A 12,218-nucleotide genomic window follows, 5' to 3' on the forward strand; every position below is an offset into this window, starting at 1 on the left:
AACAATTATGAACATCGAAGAATTTTCCATTCATATGGCTTTATTTTCCCAAGTAAACGTCCTAAAACAAAGAAATATCAAATGCCACACCGTGCAGTGGGAACAGAGCAAATTTTGTAGAAGGAAAGTTTGAATAAAAATTGCAACATCATATCCTACATTGTTGCAAAATCAGCAGCGGGCAGCTTTATGCTAGCGTAGCTTTTAATTTGCTCTCCCCACCGCTGTCATATCTCAAAATTTTGAGTTTTGCTGTCTTCGACGCGTAAAGCGTTGGTCACGTGGTGGACATGTGATTTCATCCCGTCTCACTACTAATTTGGCCATTGAACCGACTCAAGCAGAAATCGCGCAGAAAAGGTGAACCACAAACAAAATTAATTATGATGCACAACTCAATATTCCATCAAAACATGCGCGTCGCTGGACGAGAAGCGCGCCGTCGCGTTAGCTAAGGTCACTGCGAACAACGCGAAAAAGTGGTGCTTGACGAATGAACCAGACTAAACAAAAACACCGAAGACAGAAATAGCCCAAATGTGTTCAGACCTTGACAAAAACAAGACACCAGGGTAACTGCTCACTCAAGAACACACATCTCAACACAATTGCGATGCACGCTGCTGTACTATAGGCTGAACGGTACACGGTGCCGCTTACCCGACAGGCTTCCATGGTCCTAACCTCTCAAAAGGTTAAGAGAGGACTGCCCAAGACACTGAGTGACGTCACCCCAGCTTCCACAGCCCACGGCGCCGGGTGTCACATGTGTATATGCTGGCTTTCGGGCATTATACTGCGCCGGATGTCGTGCATTGAAATTTGGCGGGTATTGGGTGTTAAAACATAGGAGCGGGAGTCGCTGCGCTGATGTCAATGTTGGGTGTATTTCTCACCTCACACGGGATTGGTGTTATCAACACTTTCCAGTTTAGCCGCCTGTGTCCTGCACAGTCCTTAGAAAAGCACCGTGTCTCGAATGTCAGAATAGCTAGTGATAGGTGCTTACATAATCAATTACTTCGGTCTTTGCCTAGGGATTCCCCATACATTACTTCCGTTACGCAAGGGAGGATGAGGGTAAGCCATTTCGATGGAGCGTAACGGAGAGGGAGAGGGACATGGAGCATAACGGAGAGGGAGAGAGACATGGAGCGTAACGGAGAGGGAGAGGGACATGGAGCGTAACAGAAGCGTGACAAAGGAGGGAGGGAGGGATTTTTGGGTAGCGTAGCATTACGCATGGGCTTGGATACAAATCATGTTAACATGCTTTAAAATTAATGTAAGCTTTAAGCTGGATGCCATAACTTTCTTCGCCCAATCCGTTTTAAAACAAGTCAGGACCTTAAAGCCTGGTGCCGTTAGCTTCTTCGAGCCATGGAACACACCCGTTGTTCCGCATTTTTGGCTCAATAAGGGGTTAAACGAACGTTACTTTTGTAGCATTATATATTGTCTACCCCCGGGTGGTCGGTGGAATACCGTTGCTAGGGGGGGGGGGGGAGAAGTCAACTTGACCACTTAAATCTCAAATGCTAAGGGAGTTAGAGACACCAAGTCCGCAAGGTGGGTTGGCCTGCATGTGAACTCGCTTGTGAACAAATTTGAAGTTCATAGGTCCTGAGCGTCTGGTCAGATAAGGTCGTACAAGATTAAACTCAAGATTGGTAGTAATCGATAGATAAAGTAGATTGGTAAACTCAAGTAGCCCTAGACCCCATCATCTAACCACTTTAGACCTAGACACCTGTTCAAAGTAGACGGTCACTGGTGTCCACTGTAAGTCAGTGATCTTCTTTGGCAGGTCATAGTGGTTTAACACCTGAGAGATCGTTTTGATCTTTTCATATGAATCGGCGTTAAGGATCTCAACCTTTTGTTCATATAATGAAGGGTTTATCTCGGTCATTTTAGGTCAGCAACCTGCCCTTACCTTCAAAAAGTTCGTGAAAGAAGAACTGTTTGCCGCCCACTGTCAGCAATAAATTCGAAATGGGCATCAGAAGTCCCATAAACCAGTTCTTCAGTAAAAAAACGGGTTGATTTGACCTCGGTCTGACCTTCATACCTAACCACAGGTCGATGGAATTTGTTGCAATCCCACATATAATTGCGTTTTGCCTAGGAAACTATTTCGAAGGTGTATGGCCTAATTCAACATTCCTTTGTCGCATCAGATTGAACGATTCCCTGGAAACTGCCTTCGCTGGCAGCCACGTCCGCATCTTAACCTACCATAGGTCAGGGACCTTACTAGGTACACCCAATTTATTTATACTAAAAGATCCGCTATTCAGTTTCGCACATTTCCTCTCTCTCTCTCTCTCTCTCTCTCTCTCTCTCTCTCTCTCTCTCTCTCTCTCTCTCTCTCTCTCTCTCTCTCTCTCTCTCTCTCTCTCTCTCTCTCTCTCTCTCTCTCTCTCTCTCTCTCTCTCTCTCTCTCTCTCTCGCTTCTTACTTATGTTTGTTTGATACCGTCATTTAGCCAATAACCCGGCGTGTTGAAAGTCGGCTACCTCTCCATCATAAAAGTTCATAACGCCCAACGCCTGGGGGCCTTTCTTACTCTTATCACTTATGCCATTATCCTGAGGCAACATTAACTATAATGGCGAGAAAGCACAGCACGAATACTTCAGTTGTAACAGGTTTCACCCAACGCTTCCATAAAGGCCACGTTCCACCGAGTCCGTGTATCACAGGGCGTCTCGGGCACGACAGCGTTCCACACATGCTGCATTCTTAACGCCGAGTCTTCAAAAGCGAACAGCGCATCAGTATGCTGTATTGTGAGAAACAAACTCAACATCAATCACCTCGGCCGCGATATGAGCTCACCATGTCAACACTTCAAATAAATACACTGGCTCACCCTCCAGCCGACCGCGGGGCTCCACGGCGTCCAAAAATATCCACGCACCTCATACACTTGTCAAGGCGCGGCACGAGGTCCATTTTCGCTTACGAAACAACACCTGCCCCGGGGCAAGTACCTGATCCCGTGGCACATGTCACATGCTCCATACAACCGTCCAAAGGCGATTTAAATACATCACGGAAGATCGCACCAGCAACGCGCGATCATCAACGAGCGCGGCGCCATTTGCACTGCAGCATAATGTCCGGAATGAGCACGACAGTCAGACTTTTAATGCAGACCAACAGCAATATGTCCCGTCCTTTGATTTCCGGGTCGGCAGAGGCAGGATGATCTCGTTCAGGGGCACCGCTCCCTGAAGACGCACGTGCCGTTGTTTCGCGGCGGTCCCAGTGCCTGTGCGTACTGCGTCCGAGATCAGACTGCCGTAGCCGCAGACAGAGGCCGCAGGTCTGGCGCGGCAGCACGCAGCGGGCCGTCACACCGGCGGGGTTTCTCTGGGGCCTTGGGCCTCTCCAGGGGACCTCGGGCCTCTCCGGGGGACCGCGAGCTTCTCGCGGGGACGGCGGCGCGTCACGCACGCTTGCCTCGATGCCGCATAGCTCCCGCACAAATACCAGTTCGGCACATCAACGGAACAACATACACCACAGCTGCGCCACAAACGCGTCGGCGGCCCGCGACGCTCAGTGCAATGTCTTCTGCTCGCCAGCTGACGGCGGTCGACTCCGGCGCCGCGCCGCCCGGGCTCGGCGGCGCCATCTTCCGCCCGCCACAGGTGGCAGCACCGTCGCGGGTGAGTCGGCCGCTCCGGATGCGGGCTTGTACTTGCAGCGATGACTAGCGTGTGCACGCGAGCGAGGCCGGCTCAGCTCTGGCTGTACTCGGCCAGGGGACGCACTGCACCTTCCTCGTACACCTGCAGCAGCGCCTGGCACACGAACTGGAACTGACTCTGAAACAAGGCAACGGCGGGGTCAACGCGGCATCCTGCAGCAACGATTGGAACTCAGTGGAGCTGATACCGCAAAACGGGCAACAGTGGTATAACGTGCCTGACGCACATGCAACGCATCCAACGTTCTCAAAGGCATTGCAGCTAACAGTGACTTGCGATAAACCAAAATGCCGTACCTTGCAGCGAGTGAAAAGTGATAAACTCTGCCATTGTTACATGGCCTTCACTCCGATTACAACGATCAGTGATTTGAAAGTCACACGCTTACTCCAAATGGTATTCAAGCCAGTCTAGAACACGCTGCTGCACCCGCCTTCTTACTCACAATGCGCTGCAAACGGTCCGCATGCCTCCCCCAGAACTCGCAGTGAACCACCCACACGCCGCCACCTCCACTTCTCATGACCCAGCACAACTCCCACATCACACATCTCACATCACATCTCCATCTCCACTCACAGTGGCCCAAGCGCACTCCGCACGCCGCCACCGGTACTCACAGTGGTCTGGATCATCATGGCGCGCTGACTGCGCATGCTCCGCACCAGCTCCAGCGGGTAGACGGGCTGGTTGGCCTCGATCAGGCACATGGCCGTCTCCATGAGGATGAGCACGCCCGTGCGCCCGATGCCGGCCGAGCAGTGCACCACCGTCGGCTCCACGAGGCCAGCGCGCGCCGTCCGCACGCGCCGCACGAAGCGCACGAAGTCGGCCGGCTGGTCGGGCACGCCGTGGTCCGGCCAAGACACGTACTGCATGTGCGAGACGTGCCTCTCCTCGCCCGTCTGCCGGCCGGCCGTGGCGGCGGGTCAGCGGGTGTTGAGGGGCAGGGTGCGGGTGTGGTAGGGGCGGGGGGGGGGGGGGGGAGGTCGATCGAGGACGTGTCGTCGGGCAGACAGGTTTATTGGCGCATGCGTCATTGCGACGCCAGTTAGATATTAAGGGCAGATTACTGGCACCCATGATTCACCAACGGAACAACAAAGATATTACAAATGCTTTTCTAGGAGCTACAACGGCCAGGCACCCGATCAATAACGAAAGTCCCTACCGTTTCGGCATCCATTAACACAATTCAAATACAGTCAAGCGACTGTCATACAGGTCCTTTGTCCATATGAACAACTATATCAGACCTCACAAAGACATGGATATCCATCATCCCCACTATGTCACCCTCACACATAAGCGGAAGCACAAACCGTGCTGGAGATCCTTCCCCCCCCCCCCTACCCCCGCAGACGATGCGGCCGCCGGGCGCTCACCTCTCTCGACACGAGCGTGATCTCGCGGAAGGCGAAGCTGTCGGTGATCTGTTCGCTGGTGCACGTGACCTCGAGGCCCTCGTGGAGGCGGCTCTCGCCGGCCGGCGGCCAGTACTGGTGACACTTGACGCGCCCCTGCTCCACCAGCGTGGTGAGCATCACCACCAGCGGGCTGTGCTGCTCCCAGACCAGCGTCCAGAAGTCATCCACCGTGTGCTTCAGCGGACCTGGCGGCGCAGGGCGCGTTCGTCGGTCAGTCAGTCGTCCGTGCTCGGCCCCGAGCGCCGCGTTCATGCGCAGGACTCCGCCGGCGCGCCAGCCGATGCGGACGGTCACCAGGCGGCGCCACCGGCGGAGCGGTGGCCGGCAGCGGCGGCCGCCAGAGGGCCGCCTAGCCCGGGCCACCGAACAACAGAGCGCCGCGCAGCATCAGCGCTCGTCGGTGCGTTGAAGTCGCCAAAGCCTCGCGCCGCACCGGCAGGAGCTGTGCTGTGTTGCTGTTGTTGTTGTTGCTGTGTGTTGCTGTTGTGTTGCAGTTGCTGGTGTGGTGTCACCCGAATCGAGCCGTCGTTGGGATCGAAAACGCTTCCCCGATAGGTCTTATCCGCTACGGCGTTCCTTCGATAAGGAAAATGCATGCTGTTGGCCCCTTGAGATCAGAGGAAACCAAGCGCTCGCAAATTAGATGGCGCGTAAGTTTCCGGGCAACTCGTGCCGATCCCTCAAATTGGGAGCGCTGTGGATATGCAAACATATCGCAAATGTGGATATGTTTATGTCGCGATGTGCAACATATCGATCTCTTACCACCAACCCCATCTCCCTCTCCCCCCGCACACACGCACAATATTTGAGGCCACCACAGCCTGCGAAGCTTTTGCACTCTGTGGCTTGCGCGTACTTGCACCCCCCCACTCCCATCACCCATTCATTGCGCAGATTCCGACTCTGCCATTCACCTGCAAACGCACCTATACTGCGCACTTCGACCCCTCCGTTCAAACACGACAACGCCCGCGTTCCAGCGAAGCCCCGGACACCCGAGGTCACGGGGTGCGCCGCCCACTCGAGGACGACGCCCGAGGACGGGACGGCGCGGGGGGCTCACCTTGCGCGGCGATGTAGCGGTTCACGATCCCAGAGCCGGGGATCACCATGTTGACGTAGTTGGCGTTGATGTAGTCGCCGGACTCGGCCGTGAACAGGACCACGCGGCTGCGGTCATCTGCAAGACGCGTCACCCCGTCAGCGTCACGTCTACGGCGCACGGCGCCTGGGGCGCTGCCTGGCGGAGGCGTGCCGAGCGGGGGCCGGCATGGCGGCGCTGGAACTGGACGGGCCCCGGTGGGAAGTGCGACGCTGTTGGCCTGCTGACGTCGCATGTCCGGCAGTGGAGCGAGCGGCGTTTGCCATGCCATGAATTATGAATGAACACCGTTCATGACATGCCGGACGATGATTTATGAATGAGTCCATTCTGTCAAGCTTGACGACACTCCTGGGTTGGGATACTCGGCCGGACCAGATGCACTACTACGTCCCGCACCTCCCCCCCCTCTTCCCCAGACGAGGACGGCGATCACCAAGCAGCCGACGCAGCGAATACAGACGCCAGCCGCTTCCGCTTGGCGGGGCCCGTTGCGAAACCACGCGGGGAATAAACAGTGCCTCTCTCGGCCGGCAACAGGCTGGGGTGCCGCCGGAAGCCACTGCGGCGGCTCCGGAGGTACACCAGCGGACCGCACCGGCGCGCCGGTCCGAGCGCGCCGCCTCCGTCTCGCGCAATTAACGCGAGCCCCACCTCTCTCGGGGGCGCGGTCCTTCTACGCGTTTGCAATCTCCTCGACTGGAAATAGCCCCGGCGGTGGCAATCTTCCGAGAGTGCGCGCCGGCGCCGCTTCGCCGGAAGCGGGGGAGGGGCGTCGGCTGCACCATTGCCCGCCGCGCGACGCGTCGCGATTGACAGCGCGACAGCCGGCCGGACCCGCCCCGCAGCCCGCTGCGCACAACGCGGAGGCGGAGCGCTCGCGGCTCAGAATACACGTCCGGCGCAGGTAAAGCGGCGGGAGCTTCCGTCGATTTGGCGCGCCAGGCCACGCCAACCCGCGTGGCGCGTGGGTGCCGGATTGTCCTCTCAATTAAGGCGCCGGAAGTGGCCTGGACGAAAGATTATCCGCGCCGGGGGGAGGGAGGAGGGGGGCGGGGGGTAAGATGGTCACATCAACCTGCCCGGGGCGCCCGGCGTGGCAGCGCCGTGGGACTCAAACATCGGGATATCACCCGGCTAGCGCACACAGGGCCAGTCCTCCACCGATCATTCACATACGAAAGCAGCGTGAATCCATTTGAGGTACGCTGGAGGTCAGCCTTTCTAGACAAAGCTCGGTGTATTTTGTTGATCGACAAGGCAATCCATTCCGCGCATGCCACGGGCGAGGTCGATACGGCGGTCCCCCGCAGCGACGAAACAGACGGCGGCGGCCACTTACAGGGCGATATGTCTCTGTAGCGGTTCTTGCCCACGTTGAGGGGCAGCCGGCAGTCGTCCATGGTGAGGGTGGCATCGCGACGGGCCAGCTTTTCGAACTCGAGCCGCGCCGCGCCGCTGCTCAGAGCTGCGCAGGAGGCAGGGTCGGGTCAGATCAAGTCAGGTCAGGTCAACTTAAACAGCGGCACAACGACAGACCTGGCAGCAACTACGAGCGCTGTCGCGGAAGCAGCATTCCTGCTCCCAGAGCATGAACACTTTTCCATTAACGCTCCGTAGCTGGTAGCACTGTTCCCCCATGCCCTATTACGACCAACCGCCCGGGCGGGATAACCAGGTCGCACCGTGTACGTCACACGACTGCTGCGCATACTCACCGGGAACACCCATCATTCGCGACATCACTCATCGGCACATGCTTATAACGAGCTTTTTTAACGCCGAGTGCCTCGCTGTCATCCCTCATCGTGTCTCTCCGCCGCGTCCCCTCCCCTTCTACGTAGCGGTGATATCGACAAATGCACGAGACGACTCTCCCATTGAGAACCGTCCACTCTCCTGCAGCCACTGTTCAGGTGCAATAAACAGGGACGCGCCGGATGTGCGACAGAAGCCGAGACATAAATAGCGCGCTGCCGACTCGGGTTAGTCCCCGTTGGCAATATTAGGTTTCCAACGAAAGGACGCGCACACCGCGCATAAATAACACCATCAATTGGACATGCTGGGGCTACGATGTCCGGTGACTACAAACACGTCTTTCTTAAGGCCGGTCGTGTGCTTTGATTGGAAGGTTTTATATATATCTCTACAGACAACTTCACCATCGTAATAAATTGTTCAGTGCTGCGCTCTCACGTATACTATACCGCATACTCGTCGCATGCTACATGGCTAGAGCCAACACGTGAACGGCCTTATGTCGTTTCAGGCTGTGATGCGAAAGGCGTTCATACGTGCAGGTTTTGGCATAACTTGTTCCAGTTTCAGTAATGGTCATCAGTTCCCATGATGGACGACATCCCCCAAAAAAGAAACACTGCGCAACCAAATTTGATACTGTAACAGCCCTTATGACGAGGCATCGGAAGTAGAGCACGAAAGCAAGACGAGGATAAACCATGAACACATCAGCAAGCTGCCATCTAAGGCTTGATGTGACATACGAGCTGTCGGACATGTACACACCATTTGAAGACACCAGTTATGGGATCTTCATCATTCCATCTCCAACCTCATCTTCACATCCCGCGATGAACAATGAGCCATAGTAGTGAGCAGGAACGAGCAATGTGAGAAGGAGAAGCAGGGGTGGACAGAGCAGACCAAGTGTAAACAGGTCCGAAGAGTGTTTAACGTCGGTGTGCTGGGGAAAGCAAGGGTCAACAGCGATGAGCGGTGTAAGCGGCGGTAAGCAGCGGTGAGTTAGGCTGGGAGAGTCCAGCACGGGGTGAGCGCGGTCCCCTGAGCTCACCGTCGGCCAGGCTAGCCATGGAGTGGGCTAGCGGGCTGCCATCTGGCGGCGCGCTGAGCGAAACGTGCGGCGTGTCCGGCACAAATCGCACCAGAGGCTCCCCCAACTCGTCGCCGCCCTCGTAGTTCGCTGCGGCGGACAGAGGCGGAGCGTCAGCGGCGCGTGCGGGCGGCCGGCGGACGCGCACCGCCGGACAGGCGGATACAGCGCCGGACAGGCGGACACAGCGTCGGACAGGCGGACACACCGCCGGACAGACGAGCACACCGCTGGACAGGCAGGCGCACCGCGGGACAGGCGAACACACCGCCAGACGGGCGGACACACCGTCGGGCAGGCGAGTCAGAAGAACCGCGTCCGGTCGCCCCGGCACGCGATGGGGACACGAGGGGCGACAGGGGACAGGCATAGCCTCGCGCGATCGGTCGCGCAAACTCGCGCAGCCGCCGCCACAAGCTCGGACGTGAGCTATAGGTCGGGGAGGGGGAGTCCCTCGGCGTCGCAGGAGGCGCTCTCGGGGCGGCGGTGAATGCGGAATTGTAGCGCCGTCCGCGCCACGACACAGGATCTGGCGCGGGTCACTCGCGTCGTGTTTTCCGCCGTGTATGTCATTCAGGTTACCGGCACAAAGGGTGCAATGGCCCACACCTCGCCAATCGAGAGCATCCGCCTCGATGCAGCTGCATGTGACGTCGAAGGTTTCCCCGGCGCAGTGGCAGGGCGCCAAAGTCTCAATCACGGCAAACAGGGGCCGACGCGTCGCGTTAGCCCAAAGCCGACCACGACGTCACATCCTTTTCTCCGGCTGGCTAAACCCACCAAAGGTCGGCCAAAAGGAACGACCTTAAGTCCTCAGCACATAACCGGCACACGCACACCGCCGACACGCCACGTCACTGACCCCGGGAGAGCGCGGCCCCGCGCCGCACGCGTGGCCCGGCCCCTGCGCTCGCGTGACCCGGCCGGCGCGCGGGCCGGCCTGCGGGCTCGGGCCGGCGGCGGCCGAGGGCTTCCGGCGGGATGACTCACCGCTCGGCTTGACCGTCAGCACCAGGTCCCGGCGGGTCTCGCGGCACGACTTGATGAAGTGCACCACCTCCTCGTGCGTGAAGTTCGACACGTCCACGCCGTTGATCAGCACCACCTGGGGGACGGCGGCGAGCCATGTGACTCCAGTCCCACGCATCGGTGGACCGTTTGGTGATGGAGCAGAGTGAGCACCCGGTACGCACCATGCGAATATTCACGGTCCGGTAGCAACGTGGCTATGGGTCCAGCAGAAGTGCTCCGTTTTGGACTACGGTCTGAATAGATGACACACCACCACATTCTAGCAAATCCGTTCGCTTCACATGCAAGAAATAAATCGGCAGGTTGCTGAGCCAACAATATCCTGCTTGCAAGTTCGGCATAAGACACACAGTGGGTTATCGAAGCGCGCCATTCATGACCGCCACGGATGGGCCAAGATGTGTCACGCAACGTACGTGATCTCCACGCTTCGTCCGCAGGCGTTGGCGCCAGGCCGTGTTACGACACACATTCAACCCAACCAGACCCCGCAGCACGCGGAGCAAAACCGCCATCTCCAGTCACATGGTGGACAATACCGCATGCCAACGGGGGTAGCTATCATATCAACTTTCATCAAAATGATCACGATCTTCTTAATTTACAATTGAAATATGTCTGTTCTGGCGACTTGGTAAACCAACTTTCGACACTCTCCAGGCCCCCGTCCAACCCCGCCGCGCCACTCCTGCTGACCTGCCCTCCCCCTCCCCCACCCGTCCCCGTGTCGGAGGAGGCCGCGCCACTCCTGCTGACCTGCCCTCCCCCTCCCCCACCCGTCCCCGTGTCGGAGGAGGCCGCGCCAGCCGCCCGGTGCCGCTCGGCCGCGGCCGGGGCCGGCCTGGTTCCGGCTGACCTGGCGCCAGTCGGCGGCGACGCTCGCCGGCCGTGGGAGCTGGCTCGGCGGCGGGCGCGACCGACCACCAGCGTCCGTGGGACGGAGGCGGCCCGGCCGCGGCCTGGATACGCTCTGGCCTGCCGCCGGGTACGGTCCGGCGGCCGCCGGGTACGGTCCGGCCGCCGCCGGGTACGGTCCGGCCGCTGGGTATAGTCCGGGCGCCACCGGGTACGGTCCGGCCGCCGCAGAGTACGTTCCAGCTGCCGAATGCGGTCCAGCCGCCGGGCATGGTACAGCTGCCGGGTATGGTCCGGCCGCCACTGGGTACGGTCCCGCCACCGGGTACGGTCTAGCCACCGCCGGGTACGGTCCGGCCGCTGCCGGGTACGGTTCAGCCGCCGGGACGGTCCGGCCGCTGCCGGGTACGGTTCAGCAGCCGGGTACGGGCAAGGCTGGCAGACATCGCCACTCGTGGCCGAACGGAGCGCGGCCCACCTCACCACACACCGCGCGGCGGAAAATGCGGAAAATGCGGAAATGCGTACGGGATGTGGGGAGGCCTTCTTGTGAGGCCACGAAGCGGGTCATGAGGGCATCTGGAAGAGGAGAGCGAGCTCTCAGCTGGCACGCCCTGCACGTTCTCTTAGAGGCAGATGCGCATCGGACGGATGCGTTTTCCCTAGACTTCAAGCCCGTGTAAGCAATAACGGAGACCATATATTGACCTCCGCCAACATGAGTTCTGAAATCTCAGGGCATAAAAGGGATTCCGCGGGCTAACCTGGGCGTCGTTGGCGACGGGCGCTTGCTGGGGCTGGCCCAGGCTATTTTCTGCGCGGGGCCGGAAGGCTGAGCTCGTACGAGCTGTTTAGGTGACCGCCCCCGCACCAAAACCCGAGCCGCGCGGGAGCGACGGCGACGGCTCGAGGTCCCTCACAAGCACTCCGCTTAAGCCGCTGGAAACGCCGCAATAACCGAGCCGCGGCTGAGGAATGTGTGCTGCGCGATTACGGACGCGCCGCTCGAACCAAGCGTCTAACTGGTGGACAACAGCCAACCGCCGCATGACCGGCGGACTTAATCAGGCTGAATACGCCGGTGAATGCATCCCGATACGCTCCACGGCGTTCTGCTCGCGTCGCGCCTGGTACCCCAGCCACGCTCAAGTCCTCGTGATGGTGTGGCCGTGCGCTCACGTGACCACGCCGCTGTCCACGTCATCATCCGCTCGCACCCCATCAGC

General features: G+C 58.6%; 1 protein-coding gene across 3 annotated transcripts in view; it reads right to left on the minus strand.

The window, feature by feature from the left end:
* Nucleotides 1-2,772: 2,772 nt before the first annotated feature.
* LOC119109468 (tyrosine-protein phosphatase 1) overlaps nucleotides 2,773-12,218 on the minus strand; it is a 40,864-nt gene continuing 31,418 nt past the window's right edge. For all 3 annotated transcript variants that reach the window (XM_037233089.1, XM_037233090.1, XM_037233091.1), the window contains 7 exons: nucleotides 10,096-10,210; nucleotides 9,067-9,195; nucleotides 7,594-7,719; nucleotides 6,213-6,329; nucleotides 5,105-5,331; nucleotides 4,340-4,624; nucleotides 2,773-3,836 (listed from right to left, as the gene is read on the minus strand). In XM_037233089.1, coding sequence (XP_037088984.1) covers nucleotides 3,750-3,836; nucleotides 4,340-4,624; nucleotides 5,105-5,331; nucleotides 6,213-6,329; nucleotides 7,594-7,719; nucleotides 9,067-9,195; nucleotides 10,096-10,210 — 1,086 coding nt within the window. In that variant the 3' untranslated portion in view covers nucleotides 2,773-3,749. The remainder of the gene's footprint in view (nucleotides 3,837-4,339; nucleotides 4,625-5,104; nucleotides 5,332-6,212; nucleotides 6,330-7,593; nucleotides 7,720-9,066; nucleotides 9,196-10,095; nucleotides 10,211-12,218) is intronic.

The sequence above is a fragment of the Pollicipes pollicipes genome, unplaced genomic scaffold (assembly GCF_011947565.3).
Source record: "Pollicipes pollicipes isolate AB1234 unplaced genomic scaffold, Ppol_2.1 Scaffold_7231;HRSCAF=8579_pilon_pilon_pilon, whole genome shotgun sequence".
In the NCBI taxonomy this organism is placed as follows: domain Eukaryota; kingdom Metazoa; phylum Arthropoda; class Thecostraca; order Pollicipedomorpha; family Pollicipedidae; genus Pollicipes; species Pollicipes pollicipes.